At 64.7% G+C, this 14006-nt stretch overlaps 3 protein-coding genes across 6 annotated transcripts; 2 read left to right on the top strand and 1 right to left on the bottom strand.

Annotated features, from left to right (window-relative positions):
• Positions 1–32: 32 nt before the first annotated feature.
• WDR6 (WD repeat domain 6) lies at positions 33–4901 on the top strand. The gene is made up of 6 exons (XM_066326550.1): positions 33–120; positions 192–2592; positions 2872–2967; positions 3105–3221; positions 3410–3528; positions 3610–4901. The coding sequence occupies exons 1-6, from the start codon at positions 54–56 to the stop codon at positions 4098–4100; spliced, it is 3291 nt and encodes a 1096-aa protein (XP_066182647.1). The 5' UTR covers positions 33–53; the 3' UTR covers positions 4101–4901.
• On the bottom strand, positions 4776–10184 carry DALRD3 (DALR anticodon binding domain containing 3). Its single transcript, XM_066326551.1, has 13 exons — positions 8368–10184; positions 7951–8240; positions 7602–7867; positions 7320–7378; positions 7100–7222; positions 6905–6975; positions 6746–6804; positions 6354–6436; positions 6129–6252; positions 5982–6040; positions 5762–5875; positions 5518–5586; positions 4776–5349 (listed from the first exon to the last, which is right to left on the bottom strand). The coding sequence occupies exons 1-13, from the start codon at positions 8740–8742 to the stop codon at positions 5230–5232; spliced, it is 1812 nt and encodes a 603-aa protein (XP_066182648.1). The 5' UTR covers positions 8743–10184; the 3' UTR covers positions 4776–5229.
• Positions 8638–13471, top strand: NDUFAF3 (NADH:ubiquinone oxidoreductase complex assembly factor 3). 4 transcript variants are annotated; one of them, XM_066326559.1, is made up of 5 exons: positions 8638–8712; positions 12261–12453; positions 12539–12605; positions 12756–12856; positions 12979–13471. In XM_066326559.1, exons 2-5 carry the CDS (start codon positions 12304–12306, stop codon positions 13069–13071), a joined length of 411 nt encoding a protein of 136 aa, XP_066182656.1. In that variant the 5' UTR covers positions 8638–8712; positions 12261–12303; the 3' UTR covers positions 13072–13471. The 4 variants fall into 4 exon arrangements, with proteins under 4 accessions (XP_066182656.1, XP_066182657.1, XP_066182655.1 ...); XM_066326560.1 differs by lacking the exon at positions 8638–8712 and adding an exon at positions 11401–11419; XM_066326558.1 differs by lacking the exon at positions 8638–8712 and adding an exon at positions 12058–12130.
• The last annotated feature ends 535 nt before the right edge of the window (positions 13472–14006 follow it).

Genomic DNA, 14006 nt, shown 5'->3' on the forward strand with positions numbered 1-14006 from the left:
CCAATAGCTGCTGGGGGGGGGGGGGGGGGGGGGGCGGTGTTGGTGTGGGTAAGATGGAGTCGGTAGCGCTCGTGGCGCCGGTGACAGCGCTGGAATTCGCGGGGGACGTGCTGCTGTCGGGTGAGCGCTGGGACCGGGACGGGGCGGGCGGCGGGACCAGCGGTGGCGGCGGCTGACGCGGTGTCCCGCAGGTACAGGCCCGGAGGTGGTGGCATTCTGGCTGAACGGCAGCGGGCCAGCGGCGGCGGCGGGCCGGCGGAGCGTGCTGCGTGAAACCAGCGTGCAGGGGCTGCGGGCCGAGCCGGGGCCCGGGCCGGCGACGCGAGTAGCGGTCTTCGGTGGGCGCTGGCTGGCAGTGCTGGCGGTGCGGCACGGCGGAGCGGGCGGCGGGCCCCGGCTGGCGACGTGCGGCGGCGGGGCCGCTCGTGAGCTCAGGGCGCGGGTGTGGGAGGTGCGGTGGGCGGCGGGCAGGCGGCTGGCGCTGGCGCTGGGCGGCGGGACCGTGGCGCTCTACGAGTGGTGGGGCGGCGGGCGCTGGCTGCAGCAGGCGACCTGTGGCGGGGCCGGGGCGCTGCGCTGCGCCGTGCTGGCGGGGGTCGGCTGGGCGCGGCTGGCGCTGGCGGCCGGCACGGCGATGGGGGCCGTGGTGGTGTGGCGGGCGGCGGCGGCGAAGGCCCCGCAGCGTCAGCTGTGCGGGCATCAGGGCGCGGTGCTGGCGCTCTGGTACGCGGCGTCGCGGGGGCTGCTCGCCTCCGCCTCCGAAGACCGCAGCGTACGGCTCTGGGCCGTGGGCGAGTTGGGCGGCGGGGACGCGTCCGGCGCCTGCCTGCTAGTGTGCTACGGGCACGGGGCGCGAGTGGCCGCCGTGGTGCTGCGGGGGCCGCTCCCGGTCAGCGCCGGGGAGGACGGCGCATGCCTGGAGTGGGGCGGCGGCGGCGGCGTGCGGCGGGCGCGGCGTGGGCACCGCGGGGCCCTGCGCGCTCTGGCCTTGCGCCCCGCCGGCGGCCGCCTGGCCACGGGCGGCGACGACGGCGGCGTCCGGCTCTGGCAGCCCCGGCAGGCTGCCGCGGAGGCGGTCTCCGCGGTTGCGGCTCTGGGGGCTCCGGAGCGGCCGCGGGCCGTGCTCCTGGTGGGGCCGCGGCGGGTGCTGGCGCTGGGCGAGGCGGGCGGGCTGGCGACATTCGAGGTGGCTCAGGGGCGCTGGGCGCCGCTGCTGCACCCCAGCAACAGCGGGCCACGCGCCGTGCTGGCGGCCGCCCCACTACGCGGATGGGACGAGACGCTCTGTGCCGTGGCCGGCGGCGACGGGCGCCTCCTCCTTTTCGCCTTGAGCTGCCCCGGCGCCGCCGCCGAGCTCAGGCTGTTCGAGGGGCCCGTGCACAGGCTAAGCTGGGCCCCCCGTCCCGGGCTGCCCTCCGACACTGCTGCTGCCCTTCTGGCCTCCGGGCCCGACGGGGAGATGCTCTGGCTGGACGTCACCCACCGCCTCGGGCAGGCACCCTCGGTGCGGCTCATGGGTCGGTACCAGCTGCCCCCCTGCAAGCAGCGCTGGCACACTTGTGCTGCCTTCCTGCCCCAGGAAGGGCTCCTGGTCTGTGGGGACCGCCGGGGCTCCCTCATTCTCTTCCCTTGCAGCAGCTCCTCGGGGTGCGCTGCAGAAAGCACCAGCATTGTCAATGGTGGCACTGACGCAGCTGTTGAGGACTCCAGCAGTGAATTGGAGCCCTCTTTCTTGTTGCACAAAGGAGCTCTTCCTCTTGAGTCCCCAGTGTCAGTGCTCTTCGGACTCCACGGGAAGACAGGAGTTACCTCGGTGACCCTCCACAGGGGCTACGTTTACAGCACTGGCCGGGATGGTGTCTACCGCCAGCTCCGCCTGCAGGACCAACAGCTGGAGGTCCTGCAGAAGCACAGGCCCTGCAAAGGGCTGCAGTGGATTGAGGAGCTACACTTCACCTCAGATGGGGACCTGCTTGTGCTGGGCTTTCATGCTGACAATTTTGTGGTGTGGAGCAGCAGGACTGGCGAAAACATTCACTGCATCCCCTGTGGGGGCGGGCACCGCTCCTGGAGCTACTGCAGCAGCCCCTTGGCCGAGGTGTTCGCCTTTATCAAGTCTGGGGATGTGATGCTGTACCAGTGTGAGGCCAAGCCCTGTGAGCAGCAAGTGCTGCTGGCGTCCCTGCACGGGCGGGAGATCACCTGCGTGCGGCGCCTGGGGGCTGTGGAGGTGCCTGGCCGTGCCACCTTTAATGTGTTTGTCACCGGCAGTGAGGACACCACGGCCTGTGTCCTGGTGCTCAGTGAAAACTCTCGGGCAGCTGTGCCCCTTGCCCGTCTCAGTGACCACATTTCCAGTGTGAGGACGTTGGCATTCGCCATGGGACCTGGTAATGAGGGCTTGTCTGCCCTGCTCTTCTCTGCAGGTGGCCGCGCACAGATTGAGTGCTACCGGCTGCTGTGCACTGGGGACACAGCGTCTGAGAGTGCTGTGGCCTGCCAGGTCATCCATGTGGCCTCCCACCGGCTGGACAAGCACTGGGAGCAGAAGAAGAACAGGCACAAGCTTGTCAAGATGGACCCAGAGACGAGGTGATGTTCAGGGACTGCCCAAGGCAGGGTTAGTAGTGATCACGGTGTGGGTGGATGTTGGGAACTGCACGGGCTTCCACTGGAGTGCCTGCTCTGTGCAGCTGCAGGTTCAGCTGAGGCAGATGGGGCCAGTATGCCTTCCTGTGTGATTCCTGGTGTACACTGCCCTGTGGGCCTTGAGGGGCTTTTGGCGTTAGGGAAAGGCTCAGGGCTGCTCTCCTGGGCCACCCACCTCCACGTGCCACAGAGGTGTTGGTGAGCATTGTGTCTTTGCTGCAGGTACATGTCCCTGTCAGTTTTGCCTGGGACCAGCACCAAGCAGCTGCCAACACCCTGGAAGTTCGTGGCTGCTGCCTGCAGCGATGGATCAGTGCGGTGAGGAGCCATGATGAGGCGTGACAGGGAGAATGGAGCTGGTGATGGTAGCAGAGCAGGCTCCACACAGGGAGATGGGGCAGTGGTGCCGGAAGCTCCTACTCTCCCACAGCCAACTGCCCTCTGCTCCATTACAGGATCTTTGGGCTGCTGGAGGCTTCCCAGAAGTTGGTGCTTGTGGCAGAGTCGTTTCACCACCAGCGCTGTGTGCTGAAGGTGGAAGCATTCCTGCACACATGGGCAGGAGGGGAGAGGTGAGCCCTGAATGCTGGCCTGCAACCGATGGGCTCTGGGGAGAAACATCTGTCCTCACAGGGATGGCAGCTCAGCAGGCAGAGGGAAGGGAGGAGTTAATCTATGGGGGCTGCTCTGACACTTCCACGGATCTCAGTGGAACCCTCAGGGCTGCAGCTAGAGAATCCCACTACACCCCCCATTCTAGGAGACACCTCCTGTGCAGTGCAGCCACCGATGGCAGCATTGCCTTTTGGGACATCACTGGCCCCATCATGGATGCGGTGGATGCCATGCACCAAGCTGAGGGAGAGATGAAGCCCTTGGGTGAGTGCTGCTGCCCAGCAGCTCCTCCACTCCCTGTGACCAAGGTGAGCGTTGCTCTCCTGACCAAGCCTGTTTACTCAGGCCTGGACGCCCCGCTGGTCACCATCATGGCCCACAGCTGCGGTGTGAACAGCCTTCACATCCGTGAGACACCCGAGGGACGGTACCTGGTGGCCAGTGGCAGTGATGATGGCTCCATCCATGTCTGTCTGCTGGAAGTGGCCCTGGGCAGGGGTGAGGATGCAGCAGCGACCTGCCTGCAGGTCCTGGAGCGGGTGTCCAGGCCCTGTGCCCACGCTGCCCATGTGACGGGGATCCGGGTGCTGCAGCCAGACCTGCTGCTCTCTGCCTCAGTGGACCAGCGCCTGACACTGTGGAACCAGCGCCAAGGCGAGCTGGTCCCCCTCAGCACCACCTTCTTCCACGTGCCTGACCTAGCTGAGCTGGACTGCTGGGAGGAGGTAGAGGCTGGGGGCAAGCTGCGGTACTACTGCGTGCTCTGTGGGCAGGGCCTGGAGATGCTGTGTGGCACAGCCTCCTCCAAACCTTCTCCACAAGAGGCTCCTCAGTGAAGGGGCGGGTGTGTGACACATCCAGGTCCCTGCCTGCATTTGGAGGGCACCCTGCACTTGGCCTCTGCCCATCACTGTGGCTCTCCAGCCTGCACACTGATGTGTCCTGTCCTGAGAAGGACAGGCATGCTTGCCTCCTTTAGGCACAAGGCATGGTTCTGGTGCTCAAGGCCAGTGGTCTCTGGGAAGAAGGCAGATGTGATCCCTCCTGGACAAGCCTGGGGCTTCCCCATGCAGTAAAGAAATGGGGTTGTTGGTCCCTGCTGCCCAAGAGCAGCTCTTTCTCTCCAAGGTGTGAAGGATGAGTGTTGGCTTTCCAGTCTTGCTCTCAGAGAGGAACTTTGCTTGGGAGGGCACTGAGGACATGGCCTGGCCGTGGGAGCTTGACAGCAGCAGGCCAGGAAGGGTCAGGCACTGGTGTGACACATGGTGCAGCCTTGTGTGTCCTGGGGCACGGCCTTGTGTGACAGTCCTGATGCTGCAATGCTGAGGATGGTGCTGAATTGCACAGGGATGCTGATCCTCCACAGCAGCATCCTGTGGCAGGAGAGGGACTGGGCTGCCCACAAATGCCATCCCCCTCAGGTCAAGTGGGTTGTTGTTGCACAGCAGCAGGACCCTGGACAGTCAGACCAAAGGAAGGACAAACAACCCTGAGGTCAGACATACAGAGCATTTGTCCAGCAACAAGTGTATTGGACCCCAGTACAGGGGCCTGGCTCAGACCCAACAGGAGCCTGGAACCTCAGGAGCTCCCTGCCAGCAAGGAGCACCCTTCAATAAAGTTTTGAGGGAAGTGAAGTTGGTGTCTCTCTGGCTTTGTGGTGACTGGTCCCTGGTTCCACCTCCTCTGTTCCCATCCCAGCTTCTGGGGTGGCACAGGAGCCCTTTTCTCTTCTGCTGGTGTGGATATGGAGGGGCATCCATGTCCCAAACTGGATACAGCTGCAGAGAGCCCAGACCAATCCCCAAACACCATGGGAAGGGAAACACCTACGTGAGGCTGAATTGTGCCTTGCCTGCCACTGGGGCAGTCCCTTGCCCTGCCAGGAAAATATGCCCTGGTCTCCCCCACAACATGTGGTGTGCAGGTGCCTGTCACACCACGGTGCAGCTCTTCAGGGGTGGCTCAGATCTGGCTGAGAGGAGGGAGGTGCAGGGTTGCCAGTGCGCTGTGGAACACATCCCTCACTGCTCCCAGCAGCTGGAGGCGGGCAAACATCTGGTCAAAGAGATGAGGGAACGGCTCCTGCAGGGAGAAAGGTGGCAGCTTGGGGCTGACCCTGCAGCCATTGCTGCCTGTACACCCTTGGAGGATGGGACAGGGAGCCATCGCACTGCTGGCACCATTCCCCACAGTGCAGCCCCAAAAGGACTGCAGGGCCACAAAGGCTGCAGGCTGGAACACTTTACTCACCCCTAGAACGTGTACCCGGTTGTAGTAGGAGCTGAAATCCATGCTGAGCTGGATCAGGAACTTGCACACCTGCAAGGCAGAGGCATTCTCATGGCACAGTGAATTCTGGCTGGTTTCCATCCCAAGCACAGCAGCAATGGCCATGTGTTGCTCACCAGTGGGCAGCACCTGCTGGCAGGGAGCTTTGTCCTGGTTTGGGACTGCTGGAGCAGCATCCATGGATGCTGTGGCACATGGCACTTACTGTCTCTGTGTTGGCAGTGATCCGGATCCCCTTGGAGGGTGGGGGCAGCTGGGCTGCCTGCTGCAGGACTTCAGGGAAGGGCAGGAGATAGTTGAAGAGCAGGAGCCATTCACCCTGTGGAGGGATTACATGTCTCAGTGTCAGATCCTCCTGGGCCAAAAGCATTCATCACCAGAGCCAAGGGTGCAGAGATGTCCCCATTCCTCCTCTCAGCACTCACCTCTTCTCGGAGGCAGGAGAAGTTCAGTTCAGACGCTGGTGGCAGAGGTGGATATGTGCCTGGAAATCAGGGAGACTGTTGTGCCCAAAGAAGCCCCTGTGGCCGCAGCAGAGGCTGTCAGAGGAGGGTGCTGGGTCTGGTGCTCACCCTGCTCCACAGCCTGCTGGAAAGCGTTGAAGAGTGTAGCCAGTCGGGCACAGTTGTACATCACAAAGGCACCACTCTTTGTTCCCTTTGTGGAGATGCTGTTGTTCTCCAGGTCCAGGGTGATCTGAGGGGAGGGAGAAGGCACAGTCCAGGCTACTCAACACAGATCCACTCCACTGTTCCCACAACCTGCCAGCCCTGGCTCTGTGCAAGCCACAGTCCTACCTGACTCCGGTGAGCAGTGCTCAGCATCTCAAACCTGATGGCAGCCACTGTCAAGATATCAATCACCTCTGTCCAGGCCTCATCTGTGGGGAATGTAGGTGCCAATCATGCACAGCTCTCATTCCCATGTACCCACAGGCAGGACACCCCTGCCAGGACGAGGTAGTAGCTGAGGATCACCACCAGCCCTGCCTCCCATCGGAAGGAGCTGCTGTGTGCCAGTGCCCTGGACAGTCAGGTGTCTTCCCAAAGCAAGGGCAGCACCTGGCTTGATCCTGGAGGGGGAAGGAGCACCCTGCAGGGGCGCAGCCACTCCTAGCTATGGACTCATGGCAGCAATGAAGATGGGATGAAGCAGCATCCATGCATGAAGCCCCATAGCAAACTCCCACCTTGTGCAAGCTCCCCATACTTCATCACAGAGGCTTCATACATCTGGCGCTTTCGGAGCCTGAAAGAAACACAGACAGAGCCACCCACTGTGGGCTGAGCTGGCCCACAGAGAGCCTTAGCAGGAGAGAAAGCAGCAGGTGCCTTGCACACCAACTTACTGGAAGTACTGGTCGGCCCCAATGGGCGATGAGGGGTTGGTCACCTTCACTGGCCCACAGACAAGGTGTTTCTGAAAGATAGAGAGGCTGAGGCTGGGAACTGAGTGAAATCCAGCCCTGTTTTAAACCTAGTCATGAGCCAAGGATGGATGCTGGGGGCCACACTGAGGAGGGTCAGAGGTTGCTTTTGCTCACCTGCAAAGCTGTGTGGGCTCCCAGATCCAAAATCCTCCAGAGCACATCCAGCTGCTGCTGCTGGAATTCCTCCTCACAGTTCACCACATGCACAATGCTGCAGCAACTGCTCTGGCCTTTGGCCTGCAGCAGAGCAGAACAGGGAGCTCAATCCTATTGCCTGGCAGAAGGGAAGGACACTTGGGAAGCGAGAGGCAGGTGGTGCCATGGGGTCACTCACTGGGCAGTGCAGAACAGCTTCCTGCAGCTCAGCCAAGGACTGCAGTGTCCCCTCTGTCACTAAAAGAAGGAGGAAAACACAGTGGGACACAGGGTTCTCCACCCCTCACCATCAGGTCTGCCCCAGGCTCAAACCAGACTGAGGAGGAACAAGAGGGGAAAGCCGTTTGTGTCCACCCCTCTCCCTCATTTTTGTTAAAAAAAAAACTGAAAGGAAACAGGTTTATTTGCACTCATTCTACTCCCGCTGCCACACTTGAACTATTGTACGTGTGAGACTCACCTAGAAGCACATCTAGATTGGGGTCGTAGCCCAACAAGCCTTGCTGCTCCACGAAACTCTTCAGGTGCACCTTACAGATGACCCCCTTGGCTGTGCCCGGCCCCTGCTCGCAGGATGTGGCACAGGAGCACTGCTCCAGCGCTGCCTTCAAGGCCGAGACTGCGTCAGTGAGGGACGAGCCGCCAGAGGGCCAGTAGATGCGGAGCTGCCGCAGGACATCCCAGCTCCTCTCCTCGCTGAGGGCAGGGACCAGACGGACGTCCACCCTGCGAGAGAGAGCGAGGCAGGTGTTGGGAGCAGCGGGCTCTGTGGCGAGGGGCAGGGAGAAGGACGGGACGGAGGCACTCACCCCTGGGCACGCAGCAGCTGGGCCAGGTGGTCGGCCAGCAGCACGGAGCGCAGGTGGCGGGGCTGCAGGGCGGCGGGGCTGCGTAGGGCCGGGCAGTGCAGCACCACACAGCCCGTCCGCGCCCCCGCCACGGCGGCGGCCGGGCCGGGCAGAGCCCCCAGCAGGCGCTGGAAGGCCTCAGGGCGCCGCACCTGCACCGCCAGTCCCGCCGGAGTCTGCCGGCAAACCCGCAGCGGCAGCACTGCTGGGCCCTGCAGCGACGACACCGCCGACACGGCCTCGGGGGGCACCTGCGGGCGGAGGGCGAGGAGGGGTCCGGGCCGCACGTGCACAGGGCAACTCCACTCCCGGTTCCATCAAACAGTTCTCGCAAATCCCCGCTCCCGACCGAGGCCCGCCCACGCCGCCACGGCCTACCTGCCCGCCGGGAAAGGCGGCGCTCAGCGCGGCCCGCGGCGCCAGAAAATCCCGGTGGCGCAGGTTCCGGGCGCCGCTCTCCTTCACCCAGAGGGCGGCGGGCCGCCCAAGGGCCTCGTTCAGCGCCCGCAGCGTCGCCGCCACCCCCGGGCGGTCTTCGCCCATCTCCATGGGAGCCCAGGAGCCACTTCCGTTACGAGACCGGAAGTGACATATGCCTCGCCCCCCTGATGCCCGCACACGGCCGCCATGTTGCGCGCGGCGCTCCCGGGCAGCCATCTTGGTCGCGGGCGGGGTGGCAGGGCAGGGCGGCCATCTTGGGGGGACGGGCGCGGAGCCACCATGGTGGGTGTGGCGGGCAGCGGGGGCCGCCATGACGGGTGTGTTAGGTCAGGACGATGAGTATGTTAGGTCAGGACCATGGGGCTGCAACCAAGCACCCCGAATGGTCCGAGAGGGTCTCAGTCCCGTTCAGCGTCACCTCAGCAGGGCCATGGTGTCACCTTGAGGGGTGTAGAAGTGGAGTCCCCTCTTCTTCCACACTGGGGGGCCCAGATCTAAAACCCTCAAGTAACAAGTGGCAGCAGGAGCCAGAGGCTATGCCGGGATCAGAGATGCCTGTGCAGAAACGGGCTGCGGGCATGACCCAGCCCGGAGCACAACCTACTGGTCCCTGGGCTGTTGGGGACAACAAGGGACCCCTCGGAGCAGGTCCAGCAGCTTGGACTGTGGTGGGAAGGGAGGTTTGGATGGGCTGGAGTGTGTGCGGCAACCCCAGCTGTGGGCATGGTGTCACTGGCAAACCCTGGCTGGCCACTCCAGCCTGTCCACCGCAAGCCCCAGGGCTTGGCTTGGCTGGGCTGTGACACGATGGCTGAGGAGCAGCAGCAGCACCCATGTGCATGTGGGATGGGCTCTGCATGGCACGGCGATGAGCAGCTGTGGGTGCACACCCTGCAATGCTCTCCAGTCCTGCCCCAGTGGGCTGCTCTCCTGTCCAGCACATGAGCAGTGTCCCGTTTATCAGCCCCAAGGAAGAAGGAAGTGGAAGTGATTAGATCACACCACCGTGGTCTTGATTACATCTGCAGAGCTGAGCTGCTGCACAGCAATGGTTCAAGCACAGATCTGATAGAGGGCTCACGCTACTGTCCAGCTTCCTAACAAGTGTGCCAGTGGCCGCTGAACTTGGGACAGGACAAGGGCCCAGCACACCCCCAGCCCCATGGCAGCAAGGCTGCCTGACAGGGAGAAGGAAGCACTAAACCCCACCACAGCAGGGAGCTAGGGACCTCCCTGTCTACTGAGCCCTTCCTGCCCTCCCCGCGGAGGCAGCGGGGGAGGGGGTGGGGGAAGGAGCTCTGCCCGCAGGGCCCAAACTGGTTCCTCCAGGGCTTGTGTGCATGGGGGAACAGGGGGAGGGGAGTAGGGCGAGGACAGATCCTGCTGCATGGGCTCTTCCAGGAATGCAACAACTCCTTTTGGGGCTTCTCACACAGCCCTGGAAATCCAGGGCTGCAGCCCACAGCCAGTGAGAATCTGCAGCCCCAGGGCAGGAATAAGAACACGTCCCCTAGCTGTGCCATGGTGGGGTGCTCCCTGCACCACCCACAGCCAAGAGGTGATCTGAGAATCGCTGCTCACACCAGACCAACTGCTGACTGTCCGCAGGGCAGGAGCTGCCCAGGACCCCTGCCTGGCCGGGGGACTTGGTGGACCTTGTGTTACCACTCAAGGCGGGTCCAGGCTGGACACTCCACATACCCAGTGTGTCCTCCACGTGGGCCCTGGCAGCGCAGTGGCCTGGGGAAGGCTCTCGGAGGCGCCGAAAGAGCTTTGGAAAGACACGACATCCCCGATGGCTTTCTGGCTGCCCGCTCAGCGGGAGTGATCGTGTCATTCCAAAGCCATCTCTCTCCAGGGGCTGGATCCTGCTCACCCCTGCAGGCACTGGGGTGCTGCGGGGGCCAGGGAGAGCCGGCATGGGCAGGAAGCTTGGCAGTATCACACAGCCTACACCACCGTGGTGCAGGGGACCACATCCACCCTGTGGCCAAGCAGCCGTGCTCCTCATACTCTCCCAGGAAGCCAGCTGCTATTTTTAGCTCTTAGGGGCACAGGAAGACACAGAAGAGCCCCCAGCCCGCTGCAGGGGCTGAGCCACGAGGCTGGGCACCGATGATCTTCCCATTCCGACACCACCCTTCTTCCAGTGTGGCCCCGGGCGCTGCCCCAGCCCCAGCAGGGGTTGGAGCGGGACACGTGGCTGTCGCCCAGCACAGGGTGGTGGGCAGGGGTGGGGGGCGTGTGGGGCGAGGCAGTGGCGGGAGCGCGGGTAACGAAACCCCAGGGCAGCTGGGCACAGTGGGGACAGCTGCTTTTGGGATTCCGTTGCCCGTGCTGGCGCCGCAGAGGGATGGGCACGGGCACCACGGCCATGCCACCCCGACCCTGGCGCAGTCGGTGAGCCAAGAGGGGAGAGGGCGACTTACCGGCGGGGACCGGGACGGAGGAGATGCGTGGGAGCCACTGCCGGGCCGTTGTGATCGGGGGTGCCGGCAGAGACCGGGGTTGTGCTGCCGGCTCCCCCCTCGCCGCGGGCCGGGTGCCAAGGGGAGGGCGGCACGGCCGAGCCAAAAGGAAACGGCTCCGAACAAAGCCCCGGTGCGGCTGGAGCAACTGGTGCCAGCCCATCAGCCCCCGACGGGGCCCGGAAACACGAGCCGTCCCCGAGGGAGGGCACCTGCCCCGGCACCTGCGCCCAGAGGCGGCCCGGTCTGGCCCCGCCGCTGGCAGCGCCTCCAGCGCCCGGCCCCGCCATGGGGGGAATTCAAACCGCGTGGGGAACCCCACCGGCCCCACGCGGAGTTCTCGCGGTGTCGCCCGGGGATCCCTGGCCGAGGGATGCACCGGCCAAGGCAAGGCGGCTGTGGGAATTCCTGATGCCTCCGGCACCGCACGGTGGCGGGAAATTTTCCGCCGCCACTGCCGGGGAGCTTCCCGGTGGCCCCCGCAGTGTCAGGCTACGGCTGGCCCCGGGCGGGTGACACAGGTGCCGGACGCGTGTCCCCTGTCCCAGGGCACCTCTGAGCCCGCAGTGCCACCGGCCTCACCGAGCGCGGCAGGAGGAGGGGGAGAGGGAAGCGGGAGGTCCCGGCGGCGGCTCGCGGGGCTCCGCCGTGACTGGCAACAGCCGCCCGCAGAGGGGCACACGGGGAACCGGGGCACCGTGCCGAGCCCGGGGCAGCCCCAGGGCACCGGCGGGGCCGGGCCAGGAGCGCAGCCGAGCCCCGGGCCCGCTCCCTCCCGCCCGGGGAGCCGCCCGCTCCCCTCTCACCTCCGGCCCCGCAGCCTTCGCCACAGCAGCCCGGGCCGGTCCGCAGCCTCTCCCGGCGGCGGGCTCGGGCAGGCTCCAGCGGGACAAAACCCCCACCCCGCTCCCGCCCCGCCGCCGGCCGCTTTCGGTTTCGTTCCGGCGCCCACCTGGGCTCTGCAGGTCGGGGCGCGCCCGGGCCCGGGGGCAGCGGGTGTGTGAGTGTCGCTGCCCTCTCGCCCCTGCGGACCCGCGGGCAGGGGGACACCGAGGGCTCCCCGGGAGCCCCGGTCCGACCCCGCTCCCCCGGCGGCGCTGTCCCGACCCCGGCCGCCGGGGGGCGGTAGCGGCGGGGGCGGGGCCGCCCGGCGGTTCCGGCGGTGTCGCGGCCATGGCGGCGGTGGCGGGGCTGCGGCGGCTCGTGCCGGCCGTGGGGCGGGCGGCGGGCAGGTAACCGGCAACCGGCACCGCGGCTGCCCTGCCACCGGGGGGGTGAATGTAGGATGCCGTGGGGTGTCCGGTGGGTGTCCGTGGGTGTCCACCCTGTCCCACGTGTCCCAGCTGCTCGCTGTCCCCGCAGAGCGCCGTACCGGGGTCACCGGCTCACGCCGGCGGATGATGAGATGTACCAGCGGACGCGGGTGATGATGCTGGAGCCGGAGTCCCCCAACATCATGTTCATCGAGGGCTACAGCACTCGCGGCTTCACCATCAGCGGAGACGTGGTGGTGGGGCCCTGCGCCGTCCTGCCCCGCAGCATCCTCCAGTGGAACGTGAGTGCCCCGCGGTGGGGCGGGGGCTGCCGGTCCCCCCGCGCACCGGGGGCAGCCCCCCTCAGTGCCCGCCGTGTCCCCGCAGGTTGGTTCCCACCGAGACATCTCGCACGACAGTCTGTCGCTGTTCCGGCTGCTGGAGCCCCAGATAGGTACGCGGGGCAGGAGGGGCGCGGCTGCCCCCTCTGCGGGCTCCTGTCGGGGTGGCTGTGCGGGAGCCATTGGTCCCTGCAGGAAGGGCAGCTCTGGGCCGAGGCAGCTCTAATGCTGCCCTGCCCACCCTTGTCGTGTCCTGGTTGCAGAGATCCTGGTGCTGGGCACAGGGGACAGGGTGGAGCGGCTCCACCCCGCCACGCTGAAGCAGATGCGGGAGTGCGGGATTGCTGTGGAGGTGCAGGACACGGTAAGGAAGGGTGAGCACAGGCAGTACCCCCACTAAAAGGGAGGAGGGGGTCATGTACCCTTTGGGGAAGAGCCGAGACTCCTTTCTGAGGGCTGGAGCTTCACTCCCTTTTCTATTCACAGGCGAATGCATGTGCAACCTTCAACTTCCTCATGAATGAAAGGCGTGTGGTGGCTGCTGGGCTCATCCCCCCGCGGGGCACCTACGGGATGTAGGCACTGCCTGCCATGCCCATGGGCTGAGTGGTTCTTCCCCTGCCTGCCTGAAACCCCCGAGGATCAACTCACGACTGAGAAACGCTCCATAGTGAACTGTGGAGCTGCCGGCTGGGTGATGGCTCTGCACAAAGAAGGGCTTTAAAATACATGGGCTCAGCTCTTCCCTGCAGTTCCTGGCTTCTTGGCCTCCCTGCCCAGTCTGGGCTGGGGACTGTGGGGCACAGCACAAGGCTTTGCTGGTGGCACTGCTCCCACAGCCCTGCCAAGGTCACGCCCCGCACCTTGACAGCAAGAAGCCTTGCCTGAGGGAGGGTGAAGGTTGGTGGGGTGAGCTGTACCCCCCAGGCACATCTGGGGCTCCACAAGGAAAATACATGTAAATAGGAAGTACAAGAAATTGTGTGGTGGTTAATGCACAGCACACTGAGGCTGTAATTAATTGGTGGGGCATGTGCTCACCTTGGGCACTGGGCAGCATGTGTGATGGTGGGATGCCATGTGCCAGCAGCTTCCCCAGCACAGCCAGCACCAGCAAGCAGTGTGTCCCAGCTGGTGCTGGCTTGGCATGTGCTCCCCTGTGGGGCTTTGTACCACCCCAGCACCAATGACCAAAGCAGTGTTGGTCCAAGGGTGCTGCACCTGCTCTCATTGAAGGCTCAGCTCCAGTAGGTCCGTGGAAAGGGTCCCTGCCTGGTTCCTCCAGTGGTGGTTTCATGGTTGGGGATGTCACCCCTGGGGAACATGGGACATGTACAACTGATACAAGTGTAAAATACTTCTTGGCTCCTGGAATTGCAAGCACAGGTAAACCTGCCAAGCCAGGGAAGTTTGCACTGCTCAGGCCTGTAGGAATGCTGACCAGCTCCTTCATTCGGCAAACACTTGCTCTGTTGGAGCCTGGGCAGGCAGTCCACAGTGAACAGCCCAAGCAG

This window comes from Sylvia atricapilla, chromosome 11 (assembly GCF_009819655.1).
Source record: "Sylvia atricapilla isolate bSylAtr1 chromosome 11, bSylAtr1.pri, whole genome shotgun sequence".
Taxonomy (NCBI): domain Eukaryota; kingdom Metazoa; phylum Chordata; class Aves; order Passeriformes; family Sylviidae; genus Sylvia; species Sylvia atricapilla.

What these genes read in the sequence shown, in the direction of transcription:
- WDR6 (XM_066326550.1), top strand. Translation starts at nt 54, where the DNA reads ATGGAGTCGGTAGCGCTCGTGGCGCCGGTGACAGCGCTGGAATTCGCG. An exon ending in AAGATGGACCCAGAGACGAG is followed by an intron (nt 2,593 to 2,871) that starts GTGATGTTCAGG and finishes TCTTTGCTGCAG; the next exon opens with GTACATGTCCCTGTCAGTTT. An exon ending in TGCAGCGATGGATCAGTGCG is followed by an intron (nt 2,968 to 3,104) that starts GTGAGGAGCCAT and finishes GCTCCATTACAG; the next exon opens with GATCTTTGGGCTGCTGGAGG.
- DALRD3 (XM_066326551.1), bottom strand. Translation starts at nt 8,742, where the DNA reads ATGGCGGCCCCCGCTGCCCGCCACACCCACCATGGTGGCTCCGCGCCC. An exon ending in GGGGCCGACCAGTACTTCCA is followed by an intron (nt 6,805 to 6,904) that starts GTAAGTTGGTGT and finishes TGTTTCTTTCAG; the next exon opens with GCTCCGAAAGCGCCAGATGT. An exon ending in TCACTGCCAACACAGAGACA is followed by an intron (nt 5,587 to 5,761) that starts GTAAGTGCCATG and finishes TCTGCCTTGCAG; the next exon opens with GTGTGCAAGTTCCTGATCCA.
- NDUFAF3 (XM_066326557.1), top strand. Translation starts at nt 12,184, where the DNA reads ATGCCGTGGGGTGTCCGGTGGGTGTCCGTGGGTGTCCACCCTGTCCCA. An exon ending in GCAGCATCCTCCAGTGGAAC is followed by an intron (nt 12,454 to 12,538) that starts GTGAGTGCCCCG and finishes GTGTCCCCGCAG; the next exon opens with GTTGGTTCCCACCGAGACAT. An exon ending in GCTGCTGGAGCCCCAGATAG is followed by an intron (nt 12,606 to 12,755) that starts GTACGCGGGGCA and finishes TCCTGGTTGCAG; the next exon opens with AGATCCTGGTGCTGGGCACA.